The 26,291-nt window shown below is 39.3% G+C and overlaps 1 protein-coding gene across 2 annotated transcripts in view; it reads right to left on the bottom strand.

The window, feature by feature from the left end:
- SLC27A6 (solute carrier family 27 member 6) overlaps window positions 1–26,291 on the bottom strand; it is a 53,931-nt gene that overhangs the window by 15,759 nt on the left and 11,881 nt on the right. Inside the window, exons 4-5 of one of the 2 annotated variants that reach the window (XM_007056792.4) lie at window positions 24,133–24,257; window positions 6,498–6,692 (exon numbers count right to left, since the gene is read on the bottom strand). In XM_007056792.4, coding sequence (XP_007056854.1) covers window positions 6,498–6,692; window positions 24,133–24,257 — 320 coding nt within the window. The remainder of the gene's footprint in view (window positions 1–6,497; window positions 6,693–24,132; window positions 24,258–26,291) is intronic. The other variant, XM_043547042.1, reaches the window with a different exon arrangement.

Here is a 26,291-nt window from a genome sequence, read left to right as displayed (position 1 = left end):
AAGGGGTTAAAGAGCCGCTTTGAGCTCAGGCAGTCTTACCCCACCACACCTGTAAGGCATACCAATCTGGGAGGAAGAGCCTTAAAAGGGAAAAGCCTTGAATACTGAGGGGTTTCCTAAAAAATCTCTACCTATTCTCTATTAATATTGTTTTGCACCGGATTCAGTGTGAATGGAAAGGCAACGAAGTGAGAAAAGACACTAGAGCCTCCAACAGGTAGAAGTCAGAAAGAGAAATTCCTGGGTGTGGTGGGGATAAGACAGGAGGCCCATTGCAAACGTGCTCACACGTGATTTTCTTTTCCCATCCTCAACTTCTCTCTCCTTGTCCTAATTCCAATTTAGGGAATGAGATCTCAGAGAGTATCTGAGAAGCTCTCTTCTTCCCATTCATGGGAGAGAGAAGTAGCGTGTGTGTATTCAGTTACCCTACTTGGATTTTATGTATCACTTAAAGTTATGTCTGTCTGCTCCCACCAGCACAACCGTATTAGCAGAAAAGTGTGTAATAACCATTAGGACTCAATGAGGCCTCTTGTATACACCACAAACATGTTTTTCCTCAAATGATTTTCAGCTAGCTTCCAATCTGTCACATCTGACACACTTTTCAAAGTCATAGCCGCTCTCCTTGTCACGCTTTGAGATGTCCAACCAGTGACACTCAAAGTGGAATAAAACCATGGCATCATCTACGCTTCTGAAATATAGTGTTTGCCAGTCAGTGATTTGTAAGGGTTTTGTTTGTTTGTTTTTAGGAAACCCCTCAGTATACAAGGAAACTGGCCCAGGGTATTATGATTCAGAAACTATTTGTATCAATCAGTATTCAACTGCAGTGCAATCAGAAACACCAAAACAAAGGAGCAGTGTGAATGTTCATTCCCCTGCAGTTCAGACACTGCCCCCATACTTTTTTTAAATCCAGAGGAAAGAGTGTAAAGTAACAAAAACCACATCTAGTGACCTTTTACTTTTGTAACATTCATTCCTTCTTGCCCTCTCCTACCCTTTGCTTTTTTTCATCCATTGCTGAGAGAAGTCTAACCAAAGACTCTTACTCAGGTGAATAGTACCAATGCCACAACAGAGTGGGGAGCTATCCACTGTTATGAACAGGAATGTGGTAGAAAGAGAAGTGAGGGAATGACCATTTTAAGATGACTTCAGTAGGCCTGCTTATATGGGTAAGGGATGTAGGGTCAGGCCCTTAGTTTGTAGATTCTTGCTTTGTCTTTGATTTTTCCCGGTGATGTATAAATACTAACATGCAATGTGGCTCCACAAGAAATATTCCCTTCAAAGAGAAAGGGAGCATCATTTTGGAGAGGCTTAGGAGGTGAGGGGGTGGAGACAAGTGTACATATTTTGGACTGGATCACCCCACTGTAGAAAAATCCAGGGGAGAGAGTTCTGGAAGAGGAAGCATGTGCAAGAATATCCCTTCAGAATTCCTCCCCAGTCATTCTCTTGAGGTGTCAGATAGGTTTGTCTTCCATATGGGACCCAACAAAACACCTGGAAAATACTGAAGGATTCAAGTGCAGCCAGTGTAGTTAAATCAAAGGTCCTGTGCCTCTGCACTAGTGACTAGATTCACAAAAGGACTTAGGCGCCTGCCACTGCAGGAACCTAAATCCCAGAATCAGGTCCCACAGGTATTCACAAAACCCCACTCAGCTGCCCCTGAACCCTGTAGGCCTGAACCTAAAAATTGCTCAGCACCTAAATTTTTGCAGTAAAGTTTCCTGGGCACCGACATTTCTACCTCTGAGCATAAGCACTGCAACTGCACGGCAGGCATCCAAATGCCTAAGTCCTCATAAATTCACAAACCAGGAGTAGGTAGATAGGTGTTCCTCCACCTAATTCACCTGCGGGACCTGATCTAGAAAGCAAGCTCCGACCTCAGCTACTGGATCAGGCCCCTAATAGGCAATCTCATACAAAATGAGGGAGATGGGGGAGAGAAAGTCCCTCACAACTTTTAGCCCAGTGGTTAGGGTAGTCATCTGGGATATCTCCAGTTAAGTCTCCCCTCCATCTGAGGCTGAAAAAGGTTGAACAGGGATATGCCACCTTTCAGGTGAATGCCCTCGTCTGGGATATTCTGATGTGGGGCTCCCTCGGTTTCTCCTGTTGAAGCTGTTGTACTCTGAATTTTTTAATTATTTATCCATCGACATTCAGTATCAAGACACCTAATTTTCTTTGTGAATCTAGCCCTTAATGCAGGTTTATTTTCTGGAGAAGAAAGAGTTTGAGCAGTATTTTAAAAAGACAATATAAACTAATTTTGAAGGCAGAATAATTGCAGAGCGGCCATTTCCTGTTCATGAGAGGTCTTACATTGTTTATATTTTCATTTTTGAGAAAGGGTGAGGGAAGATGATTTCACAGTTATATTATCAAATTAGATAGATACTTTGATAGGGCACAGTAATGCTAACTGCTTAGAATTTACAGCAGAAATGTCTGTAGACATTCACTATCCAGTTGCAAAAATAAATAAATAAAATTAACAGAATTTTTAAAATGTGGATTGCAGCAGTATCCTTATTTCTAGTGTATAGTGGCTAACTCAAGTCGTATGACTAAACCACAGAGGGGAACAAATAGCACCTTTACTTTATATTCAAGAAAAAGTATCAATCTTCCTTTCTGGGTATATAAAAAGTACCATTTTATCAATATATGAAACAAATATAACACAACATTCCACACCTGACATGGTTTAAAGACTTGGGGGGTTGGGGGATGGAAGGGCACAGAGGGAGATATAACAACTCTGGGCCTGATCCTGAACCAACCAAAGATTACAGATGGAATTTTCAAATGCGCCAAAGGGACTTAGGAACACAAGTCTCATTCTAAATCAATGGGATTTATGCTGCTAAATATTTAGTTGCTTTTTAAAATTCCATACTATGGGTGTGCTGCTCTTGATTTCAAGAAGAGCAGGACTGGGCCTCAGTAATAGTACAAGGTTAAATTGGCTGCCTAGTGAGTAGAAATTCTGAAGAAGACACCTATCACTTAATTATCTAAACCCTTGGATGCAAGTTTCTTAGAGACAAACCTCTCCAGCCATTTAAAGGAATGATGTTAACAGGATCCACAGGAAGATCCATCTACTGTCGTTTTCTAACTGGGAGATGGTTGTTGTGACACTAGGTCTTGAGGGAGGGTGAAGGAAGGGGTTTACAAAAAGTAAAATTAAAAACAAGAACCCAATGAGAGTGGAAGAATCCCTCATGCAATATAAAGAAAGAACCCCTCCACCTTTTCCCCTACTGAACTGTATGGGAAAGTCTAACAGAATTTATTATAAAAAGGACAGTCTTTCTGTAGAGTTATTTAGCAATGGAATTTAATAGAAAATTTTATCCCTGCTATAGAATATCTATCCAGGATGGTTCAAAAAACTAGATACAAATGATCTAATTTTCTATTAAATTCTGTAGGGTTTTAGAGTAAATTCTATAAAATCCTATGGGTTTCAGCTCTATACAAAAGTCCTAACAGTTAATAAAGGGAAACAGAAAGACTAAACCTTCAGTACCCATCTTGCAGTTTTTACTTTTCTTTACTCAAGTCTGCTTTACAATGCATTGACTTTAACCATCAAAAAGTTAAATATTAACACTACAGCGATCTGTGGTGTAATTGACACAGCTTTACTCAGTTGACCTTAGCTTCAAATGAATTTATTCAGACTTTTAAGAGGTAGTGATAGCAATAAACATGTCTGTCCAGATTCAGAAGCTTTCTCAAATGTCACTTAGCCTAATAAAAAACCACTTATTAAGCTGTTTGCTCACAACTTTCAAACTATGAGATGACTATACTCCTTTATAATTTCACAGCTTGTCACCACACAAAAACACCCAATAAATGGGAACAGATCCAACATGAAAGTAAGATGTGTAAGAGTCACGCTGATAGTACTCCAGGAGGCCAGGGCAGCCAAAACTTTAAAAGTGCTACCAACATGATCAGCAGCAGCCTGTCTCAGGAGCTACACTTAGGGTCCAAACCAATTCATAATAGTTTCATCCATTCATTTAGCCCTGGGGGAGGGGGGGGAATATCGATCTAAGTTACACAACTTACACTACGTGAATAACGTAGCTGAAGTTGACGTACTTAGATCGACTTACCATGGTGTCTTCACCGTGGTGAGTCGACTGCTGCCGCTCCCCCGTCAACTCCACCTGCGCCTCTCGCGGCGCTGGAGTACAGGAGTTGACAGGAGAGTGCTTGGGGGTCAATTTATCATACCTAGACTAAACGTGATAAATCGATCCCCGCTAGATCGATTGCTGCCCGCCGATCCGGCGGGTAGTGAAGACATACCCTTAGATTAACTCTTTTTAAAAAAATATCTGAACTATTTACATGGATAACTTTTTTTTGCCATTTCTCTCCATATACTATAGCAACTGATTACATACAGCGTGTAGAAAACTTGTTGCGCTGGGCCGCTACAATATGGCCCACGGATTTTAACAGATATTTAAAGCCTAATTAATTCTGGCATCTCACCTTTGTTGCAATATCCTTCTGTAGAAGCAGTTTTAGGTTCTTCTATAAAAGTCACCCAGGAATTCACCCTCCAGGCCTGTCTATACTAGAGATGTTTTTTATCAAAATATCCCACCATCACCAAGCCTGGTTAAGTTCCACTGGTTTTAACAATGTTAAGAGGCTTAGTACAGAATGGCTGCGTGCCACTAAGCCTGTGAGCATAGTGTAGAGTTCAAGAGATCCACCCAAATTGAACTTTTCAGGATCCTTTTAAAATGGGGTTGGGGAGCCCCGTGTGGGCTTGGATAATCAAGTTCTACGCTGACCTCAGCATACTACTGTAAAGGCACTCTCCACCTACTTCCAGAACTCCTCCTCACCTCCTATTTTGCAGGGAAGGGATGATACAGGTGATGTGAGCGACCCTCCCTCTTCCCAATAACATATTTTATTGTCTAAGCTGAGTGAAATGCCAACACATGCACCATGCAGTAAATAGTGAAAAGTAAATTTGATTTATCTTTCCAGTTTTAATCTAAAGTAACAAAATAAATGTTACAGACTCGGTGGATTTTGATTTTTGCCATGTGACGGGGTATGAACTTTTTGTAACTCTGACTTGGCCATGTGACTGGGAACAGGAAATATTTTTTAGCATTCCTGTATATCATACTTTTGTTCCAGTCAAGCTAATATATTAGTGTCCTTTTTATCTTTTAAATTTAGAAGTATGGAAAACCAACTTGAGGTAAAATGGCCACACTGAGTTAGTCATGCATTACTGTAAATTTCATTGCACTAGTCACGTTACCCATAATCAAGATATTATAGTTGATATAGTAGTTTATCTTTATTATTACTATTACTCAGATTTATTATTTTAAGCTGAATATTTGTACATTAGTGTATGATAAGTGTATTCTTTGAAACCCTAGCCCTGAATATTACTGTCCTACTAACTCCATGGAGAACTGTATTCTTAATCGTGCAAGTCTCTAAACCAAGGGCCTGTTCCTATGGAATGCCCCAGTGTTACTATCTCTCATGATTTTATCAAGTCTCATGATCTTTGGTGTTTTTCATAGTGCCCCAGGTGTTGGAATCGGATTGCATGAAAATTCCAGCTTTCATTACGAAAAAAGTTGTGGAAAGCTTCAAAACATGAAGCAAGCGCACCTTAAAGTTTCAGAAAATAGAAATGTATTGTTTTTAAAAATAATCTCTGGATTTTTAAGCCAATCTCATGACTTTTGAAAGCTTGGGGTTGGCAGTACTGCAGGCACCCCCAGGAAGCCATGCTACCTGTAGATATTGTTCTTCCACAGTTGAGTACTTGAAGCCATACAGCAAGATACGGCAGAAAGGAGCTCCTGGCAAAATATCCCTGGGTCTAGATAGGGTAACATGGAGTGGAGAGTACTTGATCTCCAATTCCACACCAGGCTCTGACCCAGAAAATAAAAGTTTGAAGACTGGGAAGTAGATGGACTTGAGACATACAAGCATCTACAGACTCCTGATGAGCAGAGAGAGCGTGCAGGTATACCTCCCAGTCTTCAATCTTGTACATATATTTCACTGGTTATAAATCTGTGATGCATTAAATAATTGTAATCTAGGCTCTTGCCTAGTAACAAAGATTTAGAATGCAGAACTGAACAGAACTTTCTTGAAACTTTCAGGATGATGGAGTTTCACTCATTTAGACCTTGTCTATGCTAGGAAATTTTAAGGGAAAAAAAATCCCACTGGTCTGCCATTAGCACAGGTGGGAGCACTATATACACATGATTTTGGGAGCATTGAACAGTGTCAGTTAAACCTGCAGTAACTAGATCAAAAGACTTAGGACTTGATTTTGCATCCTCCACTCCCACTGACTTTAGCCTCACTTCTTCTGATCTAGTTACTGAATTAAGAATCACATTTATTCCCAACCCTCCTTCTAAAATAAAATATTAAATAGTTACCTTATAAAAGAAATTAGTACGTCCCACAGATCCTATTTTCCCAGTGTGGTTCATGAAAGAAATGTTTCCTTCAGTAGCCCCATAAAACTCACACATTTTGATGTCACCAAATCGGCCTAAAAATTCTCTCCATACATCACTCCTTACTCCATTTCCAACTGCCAAGCGAACTTTGTGATCTTTTTCTCCTTCTTTCTATTAAAAGAGAAATTAAAGATGATTTTAAAAAGAATAAAATATTGTAATGCATGTGTTTGATTGTAGCAGATATTACAAAAAAAATATGTACAAACTTTCAGACATCCAACAGAAAGCAAAAGAGAAACTTATAAGTTAAAGTAAATTACAGTGCATTTCTAATGTTGTGAACTATATCTAAGATACAGCTGTAGTTCAGCAAACACTGAACCAGTGTCATAAATATATGCATGTAAATTGATTGCAACAGCTAAAATGTTGCTTAAATGAATATTTAAAAAAGGATGCTTGGATTAGAGAATATGAATATATGCAGGTTTTAGAAAAATTAACCGATCATTCTTCTCTCTAGAACAACTTTAAATTAAAAATTGATGTTGGGGAGAAGTTAGTAAAATGAATAGGGAAAAGCAGGAAATGCTTTTGTAACAGATTTACATCAGGAGAGGTTATCAGTTACCTCCTTGTCCTTTCAAATGCATTATAACTTTCATGAAATCTTGGTTGCTTCTCAAGCAATTACAAATTATGAGCATTCCTGTCCTGATTAGAGCATCTGATCCATCTCCTATAGCATCTTCAATATTAAGACTTGCAACTAGGGCTGTTGATTAATTGCAGTTAACTCATGCAATTAACTCAAAAAAATTAATCATGATTAATCGCAGTTCAATCGCACTGTTAAACAATAGAATACCAATTGAAATTTATTAAATATTTTGAATGTTTTTCTATACTTTCATATATATTGTATTCTGTGTTGTAATTGAAATCAGTATATATTATTTGATTCAAATATTCACACTGTAAAAATGATAAACAAAAGAAATATTTTTTAATTCACCTCATACAAGTACTATAGTGCAATCTTTGTCGTGAACATGTACCTTACAAATGTAGATTTTATTTTGTTACATAACTGCACTCAAAAACAAAACAATTTAAACTTCAGAGCCTAGGCTATTAGCCAGGATGGGCAGGGATGGTGTTCCTAGCCTCTCTTTGCCAGAAGCTGGGAATGGGCGACTGGGAACGGATCACTTGATGATTACCTGTTCTGTTCATTCCCTCCGGCGCACCTGGCATTGGCCACTGTTGGAAGACAGGATACTGGGCTAGATGGAGCTTTGGGCTGACCCAGTATGGTCATTCTTATGTTCTACAAGTGCACTCAGTCCTACTTCTTGTTCAGCTAATCACTAAGACAAACAAGTTTGTTCACATTTACAGGAGATAATGCTGCCCTCTTCTTATTTACAATGTCACCAGAAAGTGAGAACTGGCATTGGCATGGCACTTTTGTAGCTGGCATTGCCAGGTATTTATGTGCCAGATATGCTAAACATCTGTATGCCCCTGCGTGCTTCGGCCACCATTCCAGAGGACATGCCTCCATGCCGATGACGCTTGTTAAAAAAATAATGCATTAATTAAATCTGTGACTGAACTCCTAGGAGGAGAATTGTCCCCTGCTCTGTTTTACCCGCTTTCTGCCATATATTTCATATTATAGCAGTCTTGGATGATGACCCAGCACACGTTGTTCATTTTAAGAACACTTTCACTGCAGATTTCACAAAACTCAAAGAAGATACCAATGTGAGTTTTCTAAAGATAGCTACAGCACTTGACCCAAAGTTGAAGAATCTGAAGTGCCTTCTAAAATCTGAGAGGGACGAGGTGTGGAGAATGCTTTCAGAAGTCTTAAAAGAGCAACACTCCAATGCAGAAACTACAGAATCCGAACCACCAAAAGAGAAAATCAACCTTCTGCTGGTGGCATCTGACTCAGATAATAAAAACGAACATGCGTCAGTCCGCACTGCTTTAGATTGTTATCAAGCAGAACCCATCATGAGCCTGGACGCATGTCCTCTGGAATGGTGGTTGAAGATGAAGAGACACATGAATCTTTAGTGCATCTAGCATGTAAATATCTTGGGACTCTGACTACAACAGTGCCATAAGAATGCCTGTTCTTACTTGCAGGTGACATTGTAAACAAGAAGTGGGCAGCATTATCTCCTGCAAATGTAAACAAACTTGTTTGTCTGATCAATTCGCTGAACAAGAAATAGGACAGAGTGGACTTGCAGGCTCTAAAATTTTAGATTGTTTTATTTTTGAATACAGAGATTTTTGTACATCATTCTACATTTGTAAGTTCAACTTTCATGATAAAGACATTGCACTACATTACTTGTCTTAGGTGAATTGATAAATACGATTTCTTTGGGGGGTTTTTACAGTGCAAGTACTTGTAATCAAAACAAATATAAATAGAGCACTGTATACTTTGTATTCTGTGTTATAATTGAAATCAATATATTTGAAAATGTAGAAGACATCCAAAAATATTTAAATAAATGGTATTCTATTATTGTTTAATCACACCATTAATCACGATTAATTTTTTAATCGCTTGATAGCCTTACTTGCAACCTTTTTTTTTTTTAATCTCAAAATTTTGTTCAATGTTTCTTGGACTACTTTAGCCTCCTTATTCACTGCAATCTCTAGTATTGCTAGCTCTCATAATTTTATCAGGAGAATCACAATATTAGGCATTGCTCTTAAAGCACCAGATCCTGGATTCAGCTGATTACATGAGAATCTCAGCTTTCATTTAGAAAAAATTTCTAGTGATTATGGTTGCAGGGAAAAGCTTGGAAATGTGATCCAAGTGTATTCCAAAGGTGCAAATATTAGAAGGCAAATAAAAAGAACTGAACATTTTTTATTTTTAAAAATCTCATGATTTTAAAGCTGAAATCATTTTCTGAATGTGTGGGTTTGGCAATACTGAATCCCTGCAAGTGAGCTGAGAGCATGAATTAAATATAGGATTTTATGAGAGACAACTATCAGATACATAGTACTGGCTATCTGCTAATAAGTCTAGAGTGAAACTGCAACAAAGAAAGGCATACAAAGAATGTATTGGAGACTTGGGGTATGTCTGCACGAGAATAAAAGATCTGTGGCGTGGCTGTGACTGGCCTGGGTCAGCTGACTCAGGCTTGTGGGATTCGGGCTGCAGAGATAAACCCTGCTGCGCAAACATTCAGACTTGGGCTGGAGCTTGGGCTCTGGGACCCTTCCCCCTTTATTTGTTTATCATTAAATAAACTTTTACTTGATTTCACTATAAACATATCTAAGTGCTGTATGTTACATGGAGCAGTGATCCAGTGGATCTAGTAAACTGGGGTGTACTGGTTTTTTGGAAACAGCAAATCCCTCATCCACACCACTGGGTGCCAACAGAAGAGTCATTGTGAGCACAGGAGAGATCAAGCTCCCGGCCCTCAGTTTCAGTGCAAGCCCGACCATGGCTTGGAGCATCCAGTTCAGGGAAAGCCCAGCTTTACCTCATGGCCCTGAGCTGGAGCATGCTCAGCTGCTCTGTAGGGATGATGCCTGCAGAGTCTGGTCAGCACTAGGAGCTGTGAGAAGCTCAAGCATGTTCGGTGAGAACAGAGTCTTCTTAGATTTTAACTCCTCTAAGCATGGGTAAACTGCAATTTTTTCCAAAGACTTGTAAACTCATCAAATTCGGGCACATTTTCATTGGCACAGCAAAAGATCACACTCCAACTAAATTTCAACTCACTGCTTCAAAGCATGGGAGCCCTACCATTGTTCAAAGAAAAGGTCACCAGAATTTTTTATTATTATGGGTCAAACAATGTATTCCCTCCCCAGCTTTGATCTTGGAAATGGCTGAAGTGTTGTGGCTGAAATTAAAGTCAGGCTGAGGCAGATATATAGCATGTAAAATTTCAGCCCAGACTGTTGAAGCTTGGCAATGTTATAAACAATTAAAAATAAGATTTCAATCATGGGGAAGTGTGAGACTGCCTTAATCTTACCTCACCTTTAATACTATTTATAGATGAATAAATCAAAATCTAATGCATTGCTGCATTCTTGATAAGTGATGAACTGAGGTCAGACAACCCTACTAACAGTGGCTGCTTTAGAAAATAGGGAGGCAATTTCGAGCTCTTGCCATGCATGTTATTTGGAGCTCCATTGTTAGACCTCAGAACACTATGGTAGAGAAAATGAGTATTTCAGTACACATTTCAAGTGAACTCTGAATTTCCTTTTTGAACTGTGGAAGTTATATTACACTGTGTGTGTGTGTGTGTGTGTGTGTCAAAGGTGCACATTTTTCTTCTCCTTCTCTTCCCCTCCTTCTCCCCCCATTCGCTTTAAGAATGGATAACTCATTATGAGGGAAGAGCAAAGTCTTTATTAGTTTTGGGAACCCCACTTCAGTGAACCAGAAATAAATCCACATTTTGTACATGTTGGCATCTCTTACCATGCAAGTATCTAAAGCATCCATCATCCTGTTACAATCCCTGTTCCATGCAGCTGGCTTTTACCACATCCATGTTTTTACCTTCCCCTACTGCTCAGTGTCCTCAATTTGCAGTAAGAATTATGTAACCACCGATTCTATAAAGTCACACATAACTTCGCTCTTTTCCTACCCCTGCAGCTCTGTGATCTTGTTTCAACATGTGATTCATTATTCAGCATGATGGACCTGATGGAAGGTGTTACCAGTAACAATAGTGTCTAAATACAGCAGTGATGCAATAAGTGCCTGACTTAGTAAAATTTGGATGTCATATCACATATCATAATGTAGATCTTCATACATCTGAGAGCTGCAATGAGGTTTTACATGTATTTTAAAATTTACCAAATATTGAAGAGCTTCTGACTACCACTATACTTTGAAAAAATGTGTTTAAATGCCATCTTGAATTTCAGTAGAAAAGCTTTGTGATTCATTTTGCTTCTAGAAAACTATTCACCCCCTGAGTGCTATAAAATTGAAATAGATAAGTCCCTTTGATTTAAAGTAGCAACTATTTTAGAATTGGTTATTTTTCTTTCCATTTCATTGCTACACTGACATTCATGTGTCAGTTGCTGAACTACAGTTACCCCTTGCTGAGATCATTCATTTCTCAGTCGTTCAAAAGTAAAGAATTCTAGTAACACCCCACTGAAAACAAAACAAAGAACTCCTTTCACTGAGATAATTTGTTCAACAATGAACAGAAGAGAGCGTAAAAAAGTATACATAGATTGAATGGCTTATTCATAAACCAAGGGAAATTGAAGCTCTTTAGAGATCAAGTTAAGATATAGGTAACTGTTTCCATTTATACTTTTCAGGAACAAAGACAGAGTTGTTGATGGTATGCTGAAGAACAATTCCACAAGGGACCAGGCTCTGTTATTTCCACCAGCGCAAATCCAGAATCAATAGTGGAATCAGTGGTCTCAATCCTTAGCTTCATTATGGCTGCTTTGCACTGCTCCATTATGGCCCTAAATTCAGTGCACCTAGGCCCCACAGGATCCTTCCTTCACAGGCACGTTCTCGGGAGGAGAAGAAACACAGATACTGCTGGGGATCTGGCCCAATGTCTCTTTGGGCATGTCTACACTTACTAGTAGATTGGCACTGCTGCAATTGATGCAGCAAGTGTTGATTTAGTGGGTCTGACGCGCTAAATTGCTGGGAGAGCACTCTCCCATCCATTTGTGTACTCCACCTCCTTGAGAAGCATAAGGGAAATTGACGAGAGACACTCTCCCATTGACAGCGCAGCATAGCCACCGCAGTAAGTGGCTCTAACTACGTCAACTTCAGTTACGTTATTCACGTAACTGAAGTTGCGTAAGTTAAATCAATTTACCATGGTAGTATAGACCAGCCCTTTTTGGCTGCAACTTTAATGCCATCAACAGTAAAAGACAGGGCTGCTAGATTTCAGGAAGTGTTTTTCTGAAGTATCTAGCACTTCCTGCAAAGGCACAAAGGAGTCACATGGAGGTACCAAAGCCCAGTGCTGGAGAGTGACCTTTCCTAAAAGTGGGGGCTGTCCTAAAAGCAATCCATTCAACCATCCCCGCAGTCCAGCTTCACACACTTCAATGATTGAATTAGATTTAATTGTTGAAGTTACAAGGCTTGTAATTTAGTCAAGTGCATGATGGTGACATTAACCCATTAAGGGAGGGCCCTCTTAAAAGTTTCCTGGAGACATTCTGTAGACAAGGAGTGCAGGTAGAGCAACTGGAGAACTCCTGCATGCTAATGAAGCTGACTTCATGTCAGCTCTGACTTGGCCAGTGTAGCAGGAAGTGCTGGATTGGGGGTAGGCATAGGCCATTGGATCCCCACTAACAGATCCAATGGGTGAGAGCTCCTGATCAGAGAGTGAAGGGCCAAAAGGTGCTATTCCTGTTCACAGAAGGAAATAGCTGGTCACAGAAGGTTTATGCTACAATCCCACAATATGCTCCAGCGCAGGGGTGTTTTTGTTTTCACCCTCTTTTTCCCCCAACCCATGCAGGACCAGCCCTAGACCAAATGGTGCCACCTTCATTTGTTAAATTTCTGAATAACTTACAGCATCCTGAGCCTGGTGCCCCCCAAACCCATTACCCCAGGCAGTGACCTGGGTTGCCTGACCCTAAAACTGGCCCTGAACCTATGTACAGAATTCCAGAATTTTTGGGAGTTTCCAGAATTCCACTGCATACAAACATACACAAACCCTTGGGACTAATCTTCAACTGATGTAAACCAGCATAGTTCCAAAAATCTAGACTGAAGTCAGTCTGGATCCTCAAATACTATAAATGAGTGTATATGGCCTCTTCAATTTCATCCCAATGTTTCCAATTAAAATATCAGGAAGTCTTCTGTTCGTACAACTAAAGAAGTGTTAATGCAAGTTGTTTACTTTTGCTTTCATGCCATGTCAAAAACATTGTAAATTACCAATTGATTAATGTTAACTCCTGACCCTATTAGTGATGCTAATAATCATCATCCCTTGTACTTGCTATAAAAAAAAAAAAAAAAAAAAAGATGTCTGTGAATCCTAAAATGAAGGACAGATCACATGAGATTTACATTCTTGTATTTACAAGGTAGCTTTATAGAAATCATGCATATCCACACTATATCCATTAATGTTTTAAATTGTGTGCTACACCATCAGATGTTACTGTCTGCTGAGTATATTCTTGATGTATAAAGCTATTGCCTTAAAAGATTTTATTCTCTAACTGTGCTCTTAAATCTAATGATATTTTTCAATAGTAACTTAAAACTCAGTCCCAAGCCTGGCTTCAGTAGGACTCTTCTGCTGAGAAAGGCTTGTAGAAATGGGCCCATGGTTTGGAAAATTATCTCCCAGCATACTGTAAAATTACTCTTAATATCTGTATTCCTTCTAAAGATTTTGTATCATATTAAGAGTAAAATGATTATAGATCAAAGATACAGAACTACAATTAGACCATATTTTTCCTGTTAGTACACAAGTACCTGGTTCTTATGATATTCTGTTCAAATTAAATTGTTAGAAAGGGAGTATACTCTAGAGGTAAAAGTACAGAACTAGAAGTTGAGTGTTCTGGGTTCTGTTCCTGGTCCAGCCATTGACTTCTGACCATAGGGCAAGGTATTCTGTACCAGTCTATACCTCTATTTATTCACCTATAAAATGTGGTAATATTACTCCATCTCATAGGGTATTGTGAGAGGCTGAATAGATTAACATTCCTAAAGTTATTAATTACTGGTATTATGGGCAACACTTAGAGGCCACAGTCTCTATCTAATAAAGACACAAATAGATGTGGTCCCTGTGGCAGAAAGCCTACAATATAATTCAAGGCAAAAATGCAACCAATGAGTAAAACAAACAAAACAAACAATAGGAGAGAAGGAGGAAAAGTGCAATGGTGATAGGACTGTATTGTCACATAGTTCAGAGACATATGGAACTGTTTTAAAGTTCTGAATAAACTAGGTAACAATAGAAAAATTTTTAAAGGCTTAAAGATCCTCAGAGGGTTCTATAAACAGTAAAGTAAAGTATTCATGATTCTGATATTCAGATATAATCAAAGATCAGCTTTGGTTAATTACAGCTGTGATTAATGGTTCCCTGAGGGTTATAAAGATGGTATTTATGAACTGATCAAACATTAGAATATTTTAAATCCAAAATGGTCCATTCAATTTATTTACTATTTATTTCCCTGAACAGTGATTTGAGAGAAACATGGATTTGAACTTTATATTTATATTTAAAAATAAAGTTACAAGTTCTGTTTTAAATGCAGCCTAAAAACAGAGAGAGGTGAATGGAAATAAGGTGTAAATTTTTAACACCGAGAGTAATTAACCATTAGAATAATTTAGCAAGGGTTGTGATGGATTCTCCATCACTGACAATTTTTAAATCAAAAAGGGATTTTTTTCCCCTAAAAGATATGCTCTAGGAATTACTTTGGGGGAAGTTCTATGGCCTGTGTTATACAGGAGGGCAGAACAGATCATCATAATGGTCCGTTCTGGCCTTAATATATTAAATTTTTTAAAGTAATAATACACAAGAAAGCATGTATGAATACCAAATAGCTGGATGTCTCTTGAGAGCCTTTGGCCAAGTTCCTTTAATCATATGATATTTACTGGTATTTAGTGCAACTGAAATTCTGGAAACAGGTTTCTCCTTTATGAATGTTTGCTACATTTTTGTAGTAAATTAGCTAACAAGTCCAGATCTGCTTTATTATTTCTAGATACCCAGACAGCTGGAATCTTCCTCAGCCATTCTTTCTTTCATAATGTCCTTTTTATTCTAAGTAAGCTGATAGGTCACTGATAAATGAGACTGTCATCTATAATCAACAGGATATTAAATAAGTGTGGAAGGAACTACATGACTGTAGTAATATAAAATCTTACTTAACATCTGCATTAAAAACCCCAAGAGACTGGATTCTGTGTTCTACCTTTCCTACTTTGGGTTCAGGAAATGATGAGCGGGAGGGAAGCAAAGATGACTTTAAGCTGTCTTGTAAATTCTGGTCCTGGTGCAACTAAGCGGTCTCAGGGCTGTAACAATCCTCTATGGGCCATTACATCTGCAAAGAATAATAGATGGAGTACCAACCACTCCCATTCCCAGCTCTTCTGCTGGGTGCCAGGTAGGGAGAGAACAGAGCCAGGGAACCACAAGGAGATAATCTGCAAGAGTTGTCCCACTTCACCATAAGGTGCAATTAGGAAAAGGGTTTTGTATTGAGAGAGAAACATACAGAGGGATAAAAAGGAAAGGCATCTTGACTGTTGAAAACAGTCTGTAAAACTCCCCTGAGACAGGTCTCCTGCCTTTACCCAAGATCTGAGGGAGTGTACACAGAGACCAGAAAAGTGACAGAGGTGCAACAAGCCCTGTAACTGTGATACTCACCAATTCTCAAGGCCCTGCTATGTTGTAATCACTCACATTTTATATATAAAAACCCAACAACCCTCAAAACTTTAAACTGCAAGATACTTACCAAACCTCTACTAAACTTGCAGATGAAGGCATAGGTGCTGGAACTAGGGGTGTGGTTGCACTCCTTACCGTAAAGTAACAACAACCCAAATACATGGTTTCCACCTTCAGCACCCCCACTATAAAAACTGTTGCAGCACTACTGGACAAAAAGTGATGCATTCATTCCTGTTCTTTTGTTATTACCTTGTCTAACATAGGACCATGGCATACCTTCATAGCAAGTGGAGTTGCACAGAATGAGGAAATGCTGTCCACCCATTCTTTCCCTCTTCTTCCGAGTCTGTGAAGCTCCCTTCTTTTACAGGGATCACTCTCCATACTGTGGCAAGGAGTGTTAGCTCAAAGATGTCTGTCCACTGTATGTTCTTCTTCATTTTAACATTTGAATTTCCAGCAGGGAAATGAATGCTGATCCTATCAGCATTAAAACTGACTTGCCTTTCCCTTCTGACTCATTGTTCTGAAGCAGAATAGTTTTAATCCTTATTAAATGAATCCTTGAGCATCTTTTCTAAAATCATTAGAGAGATTTTAATGTCATTGAAAGGAGCCTGGGTCAAAATGGATCTAAAAAGTCCAGCCTAGATAGGTCTACACAGAGGGGAAAGAAAAAAAAAAAAAGCACTTGGAGCACCGACTCTGAGGCTGGGTCAACAGCTCAGACTTGCACTACAATGCTAAAAATCATGTGTAGACATTTGGGCATGGGCTCAAGTTCAGGCTCTGAAACACTCCACAAGCTTCAGAGCCCAAGTTTCAGCCAGAGTCCGAACATTTGCACAGCTATTTTTAGCACCGTAGTGCAAGCCTCTCTCTGTAGATACAGGTTCCGAGACTCATTGCTGCTAGGATTTTTTGCGGGGCCATGTAGACATACTGTCAGCATCCAGGGTCATTAGCCATACCTTTCTTCTAATTAGACTGTTGTGAAGTAGAGATCTAGATGAAAACTTAGCCAATATCTATAGGTCTCATTTTTAAGTACTGAAAATACTTCAAACCCCAACATTTTTTTAAATTTAGATTTCTTGTAGGGATTTAACCCAGGAGAAAGTGCCGGTGGATAATGGAATGACCTCTTACCTAGCAACAGATGCCCCATCAGTACAAGAGTTCCACAAGACAGAATATCATTTAAACAACATCAAGACTGAGAAAAACCTGAAAATTCATTATATACGCTTTGTATACTCTTTAAGCTTTGGACATGGGGAGAACTGTCTAGGGAAGGAATATCAACATGGTCTGTAAAAGTAATTTCAGAGCCTACAGGAGAAATGGGAGGCAGTAGCTGACCGATACCATACTCCATTATGAGATTTGTCAAAGCACTTAACCCTTTCAACAAAGAGGCTTTCAATGGAGCCTGACAGCAAGAACACTTATTAGTTTTATGACTAACCTTTTTCATTAAAGTATCTACATTAGTACATTAATACAGATGCCACTCTCTAGCTCTCTGCTGCATTTACTAAAGTACACTTCTATTGAGGAGATAAAGAGGCTGAGAGAGGAGCTTGGAACAACAAAGCTGCGTAGACAACAACTGATTAGGAGCTCTAGCAAAAGTTGCACATTTCAGGCTCCCTTGAGTGAAGAAGGGAGATCTGGTGACTGAGGCATTCTTGTAACAGGTGGCCTTTCACACGTCTGCAGGTTGCTAAAGCACTGCATGCAGAATAGGGCACAGGAAAGCTCTCATTGCAAAAGTTGTTGCAGATGTGTGAGAAGAAGGCAGCAAGTCAAGAGGCTGGAGCTGAGAAAAGGTTTGTTCACAAGAGTCAATGCTAGAGAAAAGACACCAAGAAAAAACAAATCATAGAATATTAGGGTTGGAAGAGACCTCAGGAGGTCATCTAGTCCAACCCCCTGCTCAAAGCAGGACCAGGACCAACACCAACTAAGTCATCCCAGCCAAGGCTTTGTCAAGACAGGCCTTAAAAACCTCTAAGGATGGAAATTCCACCACCACCCTAGGTAACCCATTCCAGTGCTTCACCACCCTCCTAGTGAAATAGTGTTTCCTAATATCCAACCTAGACCTCCCCCACTGTAACTTGAGACCATTGCTTCTTGTTATGTCACCACTGAAATCTTCAAATATTTAGTGCAAAACAGCATGACAACAGCTTCACGGGATGGAGATCAATGATGAGTCCTGCCTGTACACATCTCAGTCACAGGGGTCCCTACTAGTACTCAAACCAAATTGCTTTCAGCAGCCTCAGATGCCAGGACAGACAGTGAGTCCCCAAGATTGGATTCTTGGGCTTCCAAGTTATACCTATGAGCAAGTGAAGAGGAAAAGCTCCTCATTTACTATAGGTCCCATTGGTGCCCATAGGCCATCTCCTGTAATTGCAAATTTCAAAGATTTTCACCCAGCTATGGTTATTTTTAATTTAGTATTGGTTTTAAAGAATATTGTACTATCAGATGTGATAGATGTTAATTAGGAGGTCTTTCATGTACAGCAATGACAACCTTGTCCCTTTAACCCACATACCAGCACAGAATTTTTTTCCTTGTGCAAGCCAGATTTCTATTGGTGCTAAGATTTTTTTTTTTTTTTTTTTAAAAAAGTACTTGTTAGTGAAACTGGAGATTACACAGTAAACAATTTCACTCACTTGGAAAATATTAATGAATGTATCTCTACATGGAGTAACAGGTTTTTACTCATACTATTTATTTGTATGAACATGTTTCTCCTCCAGTTCTAACATGGCAAACTATTACAGATTTTCTTCCAACTACAATCTAATAAACTTTAGAACTGATTCAGTTTAGAAGGTTAACTCTTTGAAGATAAAAGTGTTAGGATTTTCTTTATCTGACCTGCAAATTAAGTAAATGGTACATTGGTAGGAAGAGTTTAGGATGTGCCTGTGCCAAGGAATTAGACATGTATGCCCATGTTAGTAGGAGCTATTTAATGGAAGTGTGAGTTCATGTTGGTACAGAGAGGGGAAACTCAGCCCTAGAAGGTGTAATCTCTCCTCAGTGTAGTAGTTATTGTTGTGTCAAATTCCATATGAAGAAAGAAACTTTGTAACTAAAATTAATTTAAAAAAACTAAGGCTCCATAGAGCTTGTAATTCTGAAATTATCCATCATAAGAAAAGACTTGGCTGTGCCTGTGTTTTAGGCTATGAAAATAAACCTACCATTACACAGGAGGTGTAAAGGAGAATGAAATAAAATCAAGCAGCACTCTTCAGCAAAGTCAAGCAACTGAGGGATGGAAAGAGGGGAAACTTAACTGTCTGAGAGGATAGTTGCTGAACTTGTAAACCAAGTAAGGAGGGGGGTGAGGGAGAAACAGAAAAGCATGCAGTAAAGAGGAACCAGCTTATACATGGTCACCTTCTCAGTATGTTTGACTTCCAGTATAGTCTTGGGCCCAATTCTTCAGTGTACTGCATCCTGTGCAATAATTTGCATTTGTGTGAAGTGGATATAAGAAACTATCATTTCCATCTGATCCCATTCTGGCAGCTGGGGAGCACTGGCCAGAGGACTCACAGACCATGCCTCCTTTTCCCCAGGAACATTCTCTGTGCTGACATACAGGAGGGAGGAGTGGGGTAGGAGCTAGAACAGTGGTTCTAGCATAAGAACATAATGGCCATACAAAGGTCCATCTAGCTCAGTATCCTGTCTTCCAACAGTGGCCAATGCCAGGTGCCCCAGGGGGAATGAACAGGGCAGATAATCATCAAGTGATCCAACAGAGGCTAGGGACTCCGTCCCTGCCCATCCTGGCTAATAGCCACTGATGGACCGATCCTCCATGAACTTTAGTTTTTTTTTTTTAAACTCTGTTATAGTCTTGGCCTTCACAACATCCTCTAGCAAGGAGTTCCACAGGTTGACTGTGCATTGTGTGAAAAAAATATGTTCTTTTGTTTGTTTTAAATCTGCCGCCTATTAATTTCATTTGGTGTAGTTCTTGTGTTATGAGAAGGAGTAAACAAAACTTCCTTATTTACTTTCTCCACAGTCATGATTTTATAGACCTCTATCATATCCCACATAGTTGTCTCTTTTCCAAGCTGAAAAATCCCACTCTTATTAATCTCTCCTCATATGGCAGCCATTCCATACCCCTAATAATTTTTGTTGCCCTTTTCTGAACCTTTTCCAATTCCAGTATAATCTACACCACTCAAAGATTCACATGTGTAAGGAGGAATCTTTAAGAGGTTGGCTCCACTAGCTTTAGGGCTGCTTTGCACCACTGAAATGCAGTCAAGAGCATGAACCAAAATCTGGCTCTCGTAACATGTGCACACTTCATTTTAAAACCATTTTAAAAGCCGCAAGTGTCAGAGCCCAGGTCTATAGGTGCTAAAAACAGCAGTGTAGACATTATGGCTCAGGCTGGAGCTTGAGCTCTGAAGACCAGCCCCCTCCCTGGGCTTTAGAGCCCAAGCCTGAATGTCTGCACTGCTGTTTTTAGCGCCATAGCACAAACCTGAGTCCATAGACCCAGGCTCTCAGACTTGCTACCATGGATTTTCAAACACAGTGTAGACATTTCTTCAGATTTTGACTGCCGTGACTTAAATGTCTTCATTAGAAGTGAAACAGAGTCAATTTATAGGCCAACACTCCTGTACTATTCAGAGGTTACATTAGACCCCCAAAGGTTACTATTTTGAGTTACTATAGCCTTTGCTATAGATTGTAGCAAAGCTAAATGAAAACTAAAATGTCTGATCCAATGTCCATTGAAGTTAATGAGAGTCTTTCCAGTAACTTCACTGGTCACTGGATTGGGCTCTAAAAGTAAATTGTTAATAGTGCTGAAAAATAATCTTGGCTCACATTCATCTCCTGTTAACAGAACCCACTGTTGAAGTCAGTGCTGATTATTTTGAAAGAGCACTGACAGAGGATTGGATTAGAAAGGAGTTTTCATGTTAATATGGAGGTATTACTATTAATAAATCTCACCATATTTTTTTAAAATCTAAGCTGCTAAACAAAATCCACAAAATGACATGGAAATTTACTAATTGTATATATTTTTGGAGTCCCGAGAACATTTTAAATAATTATTGCATGACAAGGAGGAGATTTTCAAAGGCACAGAAGGCAGTCATGCATTCAGCTCCCAGTACATTTTCCTGGGTTGTTTTGAAAGTCCTGTTAAATAAAGCAAGACCACTAATTGCAAGTGTCTTTGTTCCATTAAGTAAAGAGAGTATTTATCTATTTAGATAACTGAATACTGAAACACTTAATAAATAAAAACTGTTCATGGTAACAAGCCACCACTATGGTAAACAATGGTCATTTTAAAAAACAAAACAAAAAAACTCATAACTTAAAATTGTGTATGTTTTGATCCTTAGGAGTTATTAACAACTGTCACAATGGGATTATCTGCAGCTCACAACAAGTATAAAGGTGGCAGTTGTCAATATCAGCAGAAACAATTTTAGGCTCCATCTACAAAGACCAAGAACTAGGATTGTTATATTTATTTTAAACTCAGTTTGACACACAGTTTCCCTGCATAGTTAAGGACAGAAACCAAGTAATGTTATAAATTGATTTTAGAAATTATTTTATAGCCTAGATTCACTCTGTTTTTCCCCTGTCCAGTCAAACTATGATTAAATTCAATTAATCTGAACCAGTTTAAATGGTGTTTATAATTAGTTCTGCAAACTTTGTTCTTAGTCCACTGCAGATGGGGCCTTAGACAGTGATATTGTATCAAAACAAGCATCCTAAAATTAGGACTAAAGTAGACTGTGATTCAGGCAGAAGTGATAGTTTGACACTAGTTTGATAGCTGCTCTAGTCAAAGAAAGTTTGTATGTCTAAAGAAAAAAAATCCAAATCCACAGTAATGGAGTCATGATAAAGTCTTAGCTGTGAGACACTTTCACTTATTTGCTCTCAAGATAAAATGTGACAGATCTGCACGCCACAGGTACGCTATTTCTGTACCACAATCTAAGCACCTGGTCTCCACACTACAAGGATGGTCTACAGTGCATCTGAGTGAGCCTCCCAACCCAAGTCCACAGACTTGAGTTGGCAGGGTTCACGCCTGCAGGCTAAAAATAGCAGCTGTGTAGGCGTTCCAGTTTGGATTGAAGCTCAGGGTCTCAAGCCTGGGAGGTGTGGCTTGTGAGCCCAAGCCACATCATCAAAACACCATCTTTACACAGCTATTTTTAGCCCCAATAAAGCACATCTGTGGGCCTGGGTTGGGAGGGTTGCTCCCAGACACAGTCTAGACCTACCCTGAAGGACTTAAGAAGAATTAATTTATACAAATTATTCTGAATACAGAAGAGCCTTAAGTGTCTGATTCTCCATTGCCAGGCACCTTATATATTCATTTACACCTGTGGAAAAAGGATATAAAATACTGCGGTTGTGCTTGGATAGCACTTTACCGGTACAAGTGAGGAAGAATCCATCCCCAACTTTATTATCCATACATCAAATAATGAAGCCAGATCTATTATATAGAGGTGTATTTACAGAACTCTTTACTATGTCATATGCTAGATACAATTTTATACAAACCTAAAACATAGGTTCCGTTCTTGAATGTAAAGGGTCAGATTCTGGGCTGCTTTACAGCCAGTGCAATCCCACTAAATGCTTGTGATCACTTACACCAGAGTTTACCCAACTTCCCTAATGTAGCAAAACTTTTCAGTTTTGCTCAAATTGCTTTTACACACTGAATTAAAGAATCAGGCCCATATTTTCAGGAGTACACATGCACTTGTGTGTACATCTCAGTCAAAATCCCTGACTCGAACATGCATTTTTATTTTAAATATTCGAATCTTCCTTATTTTGCTCTCTGTTTAAGCAAATCAGAAAGTTCTTTTAAGACATGCATAATTTAATGCCCTGGTTTTAATACAACCACTGAATGCAGCTTCCAACTAAAATGCTATATCAGCTTTTAACCTACATATGTAATTTATGAGAGCTAATAAGACTTATGTACACAGAGTGCAAACCTAATATCTCTAGTGGATGGCAACAAATTGGTTCCTATATTATGTCAAGTGTACTTGACTTTTTGGACAGAATATCTATATATTCCTTATAGCTAAGACACAGCTGAGGACTTCACTATGCTAAGTTTTTCGGTTTCTACATAGCTGGAAGTTTTGGTTAGTGACCAACGTGCTAAAGATACACAGCTGGATTGTGGATAGTCACTAGTCTGCCCAGTTGGAGGTCAGATATGAGGCCTTCCAGACCTGGGAGTAGTGTGTTCACTCTGCTAGCCAATTCATGGTTCTTCCCCTTTGTGGAAGTTAGCGCAGATGGGGACACCTCCCCCTAGGGACCTTGCAGCCACAGAAATCAGGAACTCCCATTTTGCCCAACTGCGGCGTAAGGACAGGAGGAGGGAAAGTCTCCCTCTTCCCTCCATGTGTACTTCTAGAAGGGGTAGACACATTAGACTTTTCAGCCTTAACTGTGCAGACCAAAGGGCAACCTAATAGGAACTTGAAACAATTTTCTCTTGATCCTTTGAACTGTATTGACCCCTATAAAACCTTCAAGAACAGAGCAGAGGGATGGCCTATGTGCATGCATGTTCCACAAGCCAAAATAAAGCTAGTAGGGCCAAAAGAAGGCCTACAAAACTTGACAGTGTCTATTTAAGTTGATCACAAGAACCAAGATTTTGAAAATGCATTAATGTTAACGTAGGTACTCTAGACTTACCCTTGGCTAAAGTTTGAGCATGAATATTTTCTTTTCCAAATAAAATAAAACTGATTCAATTTTTTCCCCTACATCTTTAAATATGGTATCAACTCCTTGATGCCAATTCAGTTTGCCCAAAACCAATCTATTGGCAGTCACAGACGCAGCAGCAACCTTGCACAGAAAGAGGGGTGGAGGGGACAGATTTTTTTCTTTTAAAATTACTTTTCACATTTCCCTTTTAATGTAAATACAGCTACAACTGCTAGCATGCAAATAAAGTTTAGTGAATAACCAAATGGTAGGATAACCATCATTTTAATTCCACTTACCACAGGTTGGTTGCAAAGATAACGACAAAGCTCTCCAATATACTGTATAACAGTCACATTATACTTTTTGCAGTCACTCCAGAATTGACTAGCTGAGAATTTCTTTCTTAAGACGCAAGTTGCACCTTATTAAGAAAATAAAAACAGGAAACACTGGTTGTGTGAACTTGACAAGAATGCTGCTTCAGGTACCACAGAGTCATGTAAAGGTAAGAACTTTGATTCAAATACAAATGACATTCTCATGTGTTTGTTTTACGGACGGGTCTAAATTCACAGACCTTGTCCATTACAGTGAAATGTGTCAGTGTTGGGGGAGGGGGGGTGTTTTTTAAAAACTAGTACTTAACACTTGGTATTTAAAGTGCAATACAAAATTAAGGAGCACAAAAGCCCAGAACAAAAGGATGTTTCTCTTTCCTCTGAGGCAGAGGAATACAAATTTTGTGTACATAGATTGCTTAATATTTTTCTTGGGGAAATGCTTTATGGAAAAACTACATTTTGCCTTTTAGTTACACACCACAGTAATGCCCCTGGATGAGCACTGAAGTCCTAAATTGCTCCCAAACTCATAAGATGTTATCACCACTCTCTCCCCAAACATATAAGGACAAAAGCACAAGTACCACCAGTGACCCAACTTCATCAGTTTTAATCTTGATTCAGCATTGATCCCCTCTGTGCACTTTAACAGATGGGGAAACTGAGAAATAAGGTTGAGGAAGGCATAATATCTACTATATAATATCACACAAATGCTAAATATTATTCATTCCAATTTCATGAAGTTAGCTATAGGTTTTCTAAAACAGATCCACTACCTTTGCAGTATTTTGCACAAGGCAAGACAAAATTCAGAAATTTTAGGTAAACATTTCTAACATGAAGATCATTAGACAACAGGAAAAGATATCCCATTACTGAGATACATGTAGAATAATTATACACAGCAAGAACAAAGGATTTCCCCATACTGAATCAGATCCATAGTCCACTGAATATAATCTCCTGTCTATCATTAAGCTACACTTGACACTTCACAGAATGGCAAACCTTGGCCCTGACCTTCCACATCAATTTATGTTAAAGAAATCATCCGGGTCAAACAGTCACAATAAAATGTATATTCTATAGTCAATGCTAAGAGACAATGCAATTTAAGTGCATAAAGTCCAACAATTTTCAATGCTGTAAATTTATTTTCAAAAATATTTTAAATCTGAAAAAAAAAAAAAATTTTTTTTTTAAATCTATACCAGTCACAGAGCTCCAGCAATATTTATGCTGGTGTGTTTACACAGCCTGCAGACAGTTAAACACGTGCATAGCTTTACACATGAGAATAGTCCAATTCTACAAAGTTATGGGTCTGCTTAACTGTAAGCCTATAGCAAGTTTAAGACATTAAAAAGAACAGCTTGTGTTGGGGGTTGTTATCCTATAAGTGTGGTCTCCTCTTGGCCCCAAGGAAGCCCTGCAAGTGGCCCATTGCCTCACTTTCCCCTCTTGATTCCTCAAATAAACTCAATACAGCCTTTGAAATGTATAAATAGCCCTGTGGGGGGAGGGCAAGGGGCATTATTTTATTACCAAAAGTCCCGCTACCATAAACCAGAATCCCTCAGTGCAGTCCAAACAGTAGATTAGATCCAACAGTCCAACACTAAGTGAGGCTCAGACATCCCTCATCTTGCTTCAGCCCAGCTCCCAGGTACAACTCTGGCATCTCACCCCGCACCTCGCCTCACCTCAGATGTTTATCTACCCTATTTTCTTCCCGAATAGGGTTCCGGCTCTTGCCTGGAGATATCAGCAAGGTTGCCGCTCCCTTGTTCCCCAGCCTTCAGCCCTCTGGCTTCAGCATCTCCCTCTACTGCTCGCAGCCTTCAGCCCTCGCTGGTTATGGCTCTCTAGCCTGGAGAAGTTTGCAGGTGACCTCAACTGCCTTCACCAGCCTATTATTCTGGGTTCACTGCTTAAACCGGGAACTCACACCATTTCATCCTTCATGGGCATCTCCTCCCTGAAGCTCTCAGCCCAGCCCTGTCCTTCCTCTGAGCTCTTTACTCTCAGGACTCTAGACACTCTCCCTTTTTAAATTCTGGGTTCTGAACTCTCCTTCTAAGCTTCCCCTCAGGGTTTGAGTTCTGAATTCC

The sequence above is a fragment of the Chelonia mydas genome, chromosome 5 (assembly GCF_015237465.2).
Source record: "Chelonia mydas isolate rCheMyd1 chromosome 5, rCheMyd1.pri.v2, whole genome shotgun sequence".
NCBI lineage: Eukaryota > Metazoa > Chordata > Testudines > Cheloniidae > Chelonia > Chelonia mydas.
Note: the sequence above shows the minus strand (reverse complement) of the source record. Positions and strands in the feature narration are given on the sequence as shown.